Source organism: Candoia aspera, chromosome 1 (assembly GCF_035149785.1).
Source record: "Candoia aspera isolate rCanAsp1 chromosome 1, rCanAsp1.hap2, whole genome shotgun sequence".
In the NCBI taxonomy this organism is placed as follows: Eukaryota; Metazoa; Chordata; class Lepidosauria; order Squamata; family Boidae; genus Candoia; species Candoia aspera.
The window spans coordinates 182,906,515-182,915,515 of NC_086153.1; the positions used below are offsets into that span (position 1 = coordinate 182,906,515).

General features: G+C 40.1%; 1 protein-coding gene across 2 annotated transcripts in view; it reads right to left on the minus strand.

Annotated features, from left to right (window-relative positions):
- Positions 1 to 9,001, minus strand: part of PMS1 (PMS1 homolog 1, mismatch repair system component) — a 49,813-nt gene extending 40,812 nt beyond the window's left edge. The window contains exons 1-2 of one of the 2 annotated variants that reach the window (XM_063318067.1): positions 8,512 to 8,677; positions 4,728 to 4,910 (exon numbers count right to left, since the gene is read on the minus strand). In XM_063318067.1, coding sequence (XP_063174137.1) covers positions 4,728 to 4,910; positions 8,512 to 8,643 — 315 coding nt within the window. In that variant the 5' untranslated portion in view covers positions 8,644 to 8,677. Of the gene's footprint in view, positions 1 to 4,727; positions 4,911 to 8,511 lie in introns of both variants that reach the window. The other variant, XM_063318068.1, reaches the window with a different exon arrangement.

The window sequence follows — 9,001 nt, forward strand, 5'->3', positions numbered from 1 at the left end:
CTGGCACGGCTGCCACCTGCTCTTCGAGCAGGAGCTGTGAGTCCAGGAGGACCCCCAGATTACGCACTGGGTCTGTCTGGGGCAGTGCAACCCCATCCAGAACTAAAGATGATAATGTCCCAGATATGAAAGAGCCATTAACCCACAACCCCTCTGTCTTACCAGGGTTCAACTGAAGCCTGTTGTTCCCCATCCAGACCCCTACAGCCCCCAGACACCGAGAGAGGGCAGTCACAGCATCACTTACCTTATCACTTACCCGGATGGAGATGTGTAATTGGGTATCATCAGCATATTGATGATACCTCATCCCATGGTGATGGATGATCCCACCCAGAAGTTTCTTGTAGATGTTGAAAAAGGAGCAGAGAAACCCTGCAGCACCCCACAAAGAAGGGGCCGAGGGTCAGATCTCGCTCCCACTCACCACCGATTGGGACCGGCCCTGGAGGAAGGAGGTGAACCGGCGTAAAAGCATGCCGCTCACCCCCAACTCCCTGAGCTGCCCCAAAAGGATACCATGGTCGATGGTATCGAAAACCACTGAGAGATAAGAACAGCGAGGATGGATGCACTGCCACTATCCTGCTCCTGCCATAGATCACCCATAAGTGCAACCAATGCCGTTTCTGTCCCATATCCAGGCCTGAAACTTGACTGAAAGGGGTCTAGATAATCCATTTCCTCCAGGACCCTCTGGAACTGTAAAGCCACCACTTTCTCAGCCACTTTCCCCAAAAAGGGGAGGTGGAGACTGGACGAAAATTGTCCAGAACAGTAGGGTCCACCTGGGAACACCCCCTCTCCCAGGGATGTATTAACCATTGCCTGGACCCAACCACATGTCACCTCCCAGGCTGTTTTTACCAGCCAGGAGGGGCATGGGTCTAGATGGCACATGGTGGCATTTACTGTCCATAGGATCCTGTCCACTTCCTCAGGTCCAACAGGATCAAACTGTTCCCAGATAACTGGGTAAGCACGCTCCCCTGGTATCTCTCCAGACCATGCCTCATGCCTAGAGTCTAACTTGGAGCAGATCTGAGTGATTTTGTCCTGCAGATGCTCAGCAAATTCCTCTGCACAGCTCTGTAGTTTATCCTACAGAAAATGTGGAGTTATGGTATTTTCATATTCCTCTTCCATTTGAAACTTTCCGTACTGTACTTCAGTTCATATACAAGTGTGTTGCTACATGGTAATGCTGACAGTAAACGTAAAAAGTCTATTTTCTGTTTGGCTTGTCATGCTTAGATACACACTTGCACTCTTACTGTTTTGTTCATCTCAAATTTCAGGATGCCTTTAAAAATGAAGGGAATTGCAACTTTCAAAATTCCTCTGAAAACCTGACATTCAAAAGACAAGAGCATTCACAGCCTGTGCACATACACCTAAGGTCAACAAGCCAACAAAAGAGTGTGTTTCCAAAAAATTCTCTATCTTGGCTTGGTTGGCTGGTTCAGTACTTGGCTCAGCCAGAGCTTCTGAGTGTATTTAAAGAAACAAACCCCAACTTTCCATGTTATGTTTAGCTCCCTAACCATTTGGTGTTTACTGGACCCTGTTGATGTTAATCTATTCTATTGTTTGTGGAGTCTTAAGAGCAAAAGGAAAAATAAAAGATTTTATGTTGATTTGAACTGATTTGTTGTAGTGGCAATGTGGAAGATCATTGCATTTTGAGGAGTTTAAGTGACACCTTTTAGTTTCTCCTTCATATTAAGAGGACTAGAGTTCATTCTGAGCTATGTTTAACCTGTTTTTCACTCTTGCTTGAAAAAGGGGGAGGAATCTTCACATAGTTGTGGGAAGACCTCAAGGTTGTTTAAGGTAGCACTGGCTTATCTGTTTAATCCCAGCCATTCCAGGGTTTTGTTAGTTTACATGCTGAGCAGGTGCCCCATCTAGTCAAGGTCAGGTCCTGCCGCCTCGACACCATGGAAGCAAGGTCATGTTAGGATGGAGACTGAGTCGGAGAATGAAGAGGACAGCCTGGAAAAACCGTTAAGCAAAGCCCTGGATAAACTGCTAAGCCAAGCTGAAGAAAAAATGGAGGCAGACTTACAAGTGAAGAAAAGCCTCGAGTGGGAAGAAGCTGAACAGCTGATGAGGCCAGACGGTGAACCAGGTTCACCACCGCCAATCAGCGCGAGAGAGACACACGCAGCAAGGAGGGCTGAGCAACGTGAAGCCCGCTTGGCTCCCAATCGGCAGCAGGGCAATCTTGCAGCCTATAAAAGGCGCAAGGAGAGACTGAAGGGCACTGGAGACAACCGCTCCTATATTCAGTTTCAAGAATTCACCTCAGCACTTCCTGAGCTGTCCATGGATTCAGATAAAGCCCTTAATATTGACAGGCCTGATCTTCCTGCAACAACAATCAGTCTCACGCCCGCTTCTTACAGCGCATCGACTACTATCTCTGCAACTACTTAAAATAACTCCCTCAGTCTCGCTGCCACTTCTCTACCCTCAGAATCCTTATCTGAGGCGGAACTTCAGCGCTGTCAGTCTCTGCCATAACAGATCAACTGTCAACTCCTGAAATCCTACACCATTATAATCAGAACAATCCATTCACCTCAGTTTCTGTTATTTTATTTCGTTTCCTCAGAATATCCATTGCTACCGTCTTTCAATTATCTGCCTCAACTCTTCTGTCACCATCGCTCCCGAACGTTCCTGGTTGGTTTAAACGGATTCCTCCGCCTCAGATTCCTACAGTGTTTCAACTCATTCAGATCTGCCTGTTTGCCTCAGAATTAACGACGTCTACCAACTTCAATTAATGGGTGATTCAGTATTGCAGAGTCAGATTGATTTGTTTCTTAAATTGTATTTTACCTGTTTGCCTACAACTCTGTTTTTATTGAATTATTTTAAATTAATTTACCTCAGAATTAATTACCTGATTCATAGTAATCCATTCTTTTTCTATTTTTAATTCATAACCATCTTCAGCTTACTAAAATTAAATAATAATTTTCAGATTAATCATTATAGACCTTCCAGATACTGTAAATTCTGTTTAATAGAGAACTATTATATTTATGTTCTGAGCCAGTCGCTTAAACAGGACGGGTCATGAGGTCTGAGTGCCAGACCTTGATAAAAACCTTAGGACTGCCGCCTGGAGCTTCTGCACAGGCTTAGGGCTGGGCGCTGCGGAAACCGAGCAGCCCCAGGGTATCCCCGCTGTCACCTTACTGGAGCTCCCAACAGCACGGGAGAAAGGTTATCATCTTGCTTGGTATGTCAAGCTTTTTATGTTTCTGCTTAATCTGCCTAAATTGTCTTTCTGTTTAAATCTGTTTGCTTGAGTTAGTAATAAAGCTTAAAATCTCTTTACTCACTGGAGTGCTTATTGACTCTGGATCTTAAAAAGGACCAATTGTCTAGGAACCTGACAGCTGCCTGGACACTTGGCAGAACGTTTGTTAAAGTTTGGCGCAAATGCACTTTGCTCACGATCATGTGCACTGGGGATGCAGTTCACGATGCAGTTGCTAGTAAGCCATATTATCGCCCTGGCCTCTTCCCGTGTTATTTGTTTGGCTTGCTGCTCTTGCTGATTTTTGTCTATTTTGTCCCACTGGTGCTTGAAATACGTTTTTCTTTTGCTGAGCAAAGATTGTTCCTTTCTGTCCTATGCTGGGGTTTTTAAGATGGAAATGGCTATGGAAATGACTTTTTCCATAGCTGGCCTGGACAGGGGCAGCTTTTTTCTTATTTCATTAAGGTTCTCCTCATTTCAGTAGGACTCAAGCAGCAGCTGTGTACAAACTGCCTTCATTTTGGCAAACATCCATCCTTAGTCTACCAAACTGCCCCCAACCCATTTCTTGCTTGAACATGTTGTATGGTAAGAAAATGATGATACTGTATACCCCCCACCAAAAAAAAAAAAAAAAAAAAGCAAAAAGAGAGAGCCCAGTACATTTGTGTGGATTGGGATTTTGTGTCTGGTTGAATTTCAGACAGCCTACCCTGAAGGTAACTGAAAAGAATATGGGAGATAAACTGTGCGTTCTTTAGTTTAAAAAAAAAAAAAAGTTTATTTCATATTTCTCTCAATTAGCATCTCTACAGCATGGCCTGATCAAGTGCCCCAATAAGAAACTATTCTTTCTACAGTTTCTATGGGAGTTCAATGTTTTCAAACCTTTTTTTCTTTAATTTCCCCATTGCTCAGTCTTCCTAAAATATAAAGCCTGTAAGATATGTGAACCAGTGCATCAGAGTCTTGAAAAGAAAATGTTTGCGGGGGAGAAAACACAACATCTTGCAGTCAGAATTCAGCAATGCCTTCCCCTCAGGTCTTCTGTTTAAGCACTGGGCAAAACCTGTATCCTCTTCATAAATCTGCATCCCAAAAAGAAGTGTTATGGGGATGGCATCAATAACAGGAGTTCAAAGAAGTCAAGATGGCAGTTGTAACTGCGTGCCTGAAGCTCCTCCTTTTCGTACATGCGTCAACCTTGCACGCACATACAAAGAAGTAGGGCTGTCACCACTATCTTGACTTCTTTGAACCACCCTGTGGACATTCTCTGCAGACACCCTAGTTAGGAAGAAGTGGGACCGTGCCTCCAAACCCTAGCAGATACACTCTCCCCACCAGACTATCTGTATTTTGGATACCTTAAAATCAAAAGGGTTAATGTCTCGCTTATGCAGAATTGTAGGTACAGATACAAAAGTCTGTAATGATATGAGCCTTTTACCTGTGATATGCTACAAATGGAGCCCAGAGCTTCACCACGGAAACCATACGTTCTCAAGCTTTCAAGGTCCTCAGAAGAGTTTATTTTTGATGTGTAGTGCTTCATCGCCGTAACAGGAACATCAACTGCCTTTATCCCATCACCATTATCTCGCACTTCAATCTTTTCAAAACCATAGTTCTCCTACATAGAGAAGGAATTTATTAATCTCAAGCAACACAGAACACTGCGTTTAATACATATATCAGTAGACACAGAGGTCCAGAACACTTTATCGACATACTACTAAAACTCTCATTGTGTTTATGTTTGTCTATTTGTACCCTCAACTTAGCGCAAACAGTGCATTATGCCACAACCATTTTTGAATCAAGGTACCTAAAATCCGCTAACTTAAAAGAATGCATAAAAAATCTGGGACCCGTTACTTCTGTCGAACTGAAATTTCCACAATGTTCAGACCAGTTTTATTTGCAAACTTGTTGCTGTTGCAGCATCCCCGCGGTCACATGATCCTGATTTCCAATGCTCCCTGACAGCTTCCCACAAGCAAAGTCAATGGGGAAGCCGGCAGGAAGTCAGAAGTCGCTCCTGCTCCCACTGCTTTTTTGCCTGCCCATGGTCATGCTGTTTATCTGTTTAGGTAAATAAATACTGACTTATTATTGAAGTTCATTTGCCATTACAATTATTTTTCTATTTATGATATATACTCTTCTTACGATGATCACGGGACTGTCCAGCGTTGGGTTAAAAAAATACGGTCAGCCTAAAATTTAATGTTCATTCTGGTCACATTAGACTGCGCTACCTTTCTCTCAAAGGATGATCCAACTGGTCACAGCGTTGTCTAACATATTCTAAAGGGCTTGCAGAACAAATCCTGAAGTTCATGTACTGGCTTACATTCCTAATTCCAAAGCATGATTTAATACCCCTTCTAAATGCAGCCTATGACTATGTGGTTTTACATCATCTAAATACAAACCAGACCAGACCAAACCAAACCAGACCAAACCAAAATTAAATAAACTGATAAAACTGTGAACTTTATGTTAAGGATAACATAAATCTACTAAATTTGCAGAACTTCTAAATTAGAATTACTTGAAACAACTGAGAAAGGTTCTTAACATTCTGTTCTAACTTGCTTTACCCTCTGTCTTCAAGAAAAAGCTTTCTACTTTCTTCCCCTTCTACAAGAGCTTATTCAAAATACCGGAGCACAAAATTCATGAGACAGAAGGATTATCTTTAGGAAAGCATAATCAACAATTTCCCCGCCCCCACCCCACCCTCCATTAGGACTAACCATGCTGTACAGCAAAAGCAAGCAGCTTGCTTCAGAGGGCATAAGGAGTGCGCATGGGTGATAAACACCAGTAAAAAAGGGGCTGGACAGGTTCACAGGAACAACTTCAAGAGGAATTGATGGTTCAGTGGAAGGACTGCCATTCCGGCTTCAATTCAGACAGTAAATGGCTAGACAGAAGAGCCCTGCATGTATGTGGGATCATGCCCAAATCTTTTTTATTTTGGATAGAATTCTTGAGGGCAGAGTATTCAATACCTTCTTTAAAGGGCATGATACAGAATTACTGAATTGGCATGGCACAAATGCTTTATTCTAGAGTGATACTGTATTTGGATCCAAAATGGGCAAAGCTACTTTGGGTTCAGCATGGACACCCTCACTGTATTTGTCAAGAGTCATTATGAAGGTGGCAGCAAGGTGTGATTGTATGTTGCTGCACTATTGCCATCTCCTTAACTCAAAAAAATATTTTGAGGGCATATGTGGCTATCATGTAAGCCCAGGAAAAGGTATGTCTCCGTTAAGGAGTTGTGAAAAGTATAGTGAGGGTGCCCATGTGTGATCAAAAGCAACTTTGCTCACTTCAGATACAAATACTGCACACCTCTACTTTATTCAAATACGTGAACATGGGACTTTTTAGTTTGTATATATTATAATCATACATAAAGCTCTTTCAGTGAGATGGGCAGTGACTAAATTTGAAATATAAACAAACAAACCATTTTATGCTTATTGACGATAATTTGAATCCCAGTTACAATCTATTTTTTATTCACATGCAGACTATGATGCCTAAATCAATTAAGAGCTCCTACTGCACTCCTCATTCATGACTGAAAGCAAAAGTAGAAACTATCAGCACAAAGATTTTAAGGTTATAAAACTTTCAGAAATCTTCTTTGGTTTGGATTACTGGCTTCTAATACCCTATACAAGTTAAACCTGATTGTCCACGTTGTTCCAAAGGAACAACAACAACAACAAAAGTAACATGGTAAGCCTTCTGTTTGTTAGTCACCCTGAAGTCCAAAATCCATCTTTTCTTAATTCTACTTGTTTTCTACATTAGTGTTTAAACCACAGAAAACTAGCAAATCAATCTCATGTGTAAACACCTAACGTCTATTCACCAAATACACACAAGTAGGATGAGAAGATGGATTGGTTATACTTATAAATTAATAAACATTTCCTTTGTTGCTCTTTTTGGGGAGGACATACTCCCATGACCTATATTTAGATTCTAAATCCTATTGAAATTCATGGAAATAATTGTGTAAGAAATTACTACAGGGATAGCTAGATACACATCCCCCACTAATATATCATTTAGAAAGATGGAGTCTAGGACTTAGATCCCGTATGGCTTGAGGTGATGAACTAGGATTGAGCAAACCTGAGTTCAAATCCAACCTCTGCTAAAAAAGCTCATGGGACCTGTCACGACTTCTCTCCAGCCAAACTACTTCACAAAGTTCTTCTTATGAAAGGAAAAATGAAGGAGGGAATGCTATTCAATGCTGTACTATCCTTCTGGGGGGAAAGTGAGCTGCATATCAAAATAAAAATCATACACCATTCTGCAAATGACTTCTTTGATATTTGAATCTATATCAAAGAAGTCATTTGCAGAATGGTGTATGATTTTTATTTAGACAGAACACTTCTCATAGTTCCATCACTGTATACAATGTGTTTGACTGCTGCCACATAGGTTTTTGAATCTTTTTTTAGGTCAAGTTGTAGGAAATGAATATTGTAGAAATCTCCCTAAAATGCAAAATATATATACTGGTAATCACTTGAAATCAACCTTTCTTTCTTTCTTTTGCAGGTACAAAAAAAGGCTTCAAGTAAGCAGTATTTAAGTAAAACAAGCCCTAAGAAATTAACGTGTTTCTGTATTAGTCATATAGAAACACAATGAACAAGTATACTCAATTAAGGCTGTTTTCTGCCATTTTGATTAAATAAGTAACTCCCTGATATTAAAGCTTTAAAATGATCTTCTAAGTAACAAAGAATAAGCAATGAATGTAGCTAATTATTCTACATGAAAAGTAATATATAACAGTATGATTACTCTTCAAATGTAATCTGAATTCAATAGGAAGCCTCACATGATTACATGTTTTAAAATCAAGAATACATTTGTCAAAACTAACATTCCCAGAACTGTTAGATTATCAAAAGTGATTTGTATAAAGAGCACAGTTAGTTTTGTAGAGGCTTTATCTGGGCAAGCTTAAAGGAAACTTTCACTAATTCATATAGCATTATTATGTTACTTCCAAAATCCATCTTAGATGAGTAGACACTGACAGAACTGAGTAAATGAATAATCAAAAAATTAATACAAAATAAATTAATAAGCAAGGAAAACGTTTAAGTCATTCATCAGTTTTATTTTACAAGGAAATATGGTCTTCTCACCCTTCATTCCATTTTTAGTCTAAAAGAACTTACCAACTTAACATCAACAATAGTTGCATTAGCGTCCAAAGAATTCTCTATCAGTTCTTTAACCACACTGACAACTGACATGATGACCTGTGAACTAGAAAGAAGTCGAACAGTTTCTGCTGGCAGCTGTTTCATTTTTTTTGGTTTTCAGGATCAGGACCTTTAAAAAGATAAAACCATAATTTAAAAGAGTATATTGTTTTTCTTTTTTTTAATTGTTCTCTTCCGTACAGAGATGAATATGATAAAGCACAGTTGAAGAGAAAAGCATAGTATTATGTCAAATTACTGAGCTCAGCACAGTGAGTGTATATAGAAAAATTCTAATGCTCAAGATCTTTGTATGTGCAATTTCAGGGGAAGAGTGAAATTCTAACAGATTATCTGTATAATTTACAAGTTTAAATTGTATTTTAGTAGCTGATACATTAGACTAATATTGTAATAATGTAGGAAATAAAGGGAGTCGCTCTGATAACCAGATCCTAATCAT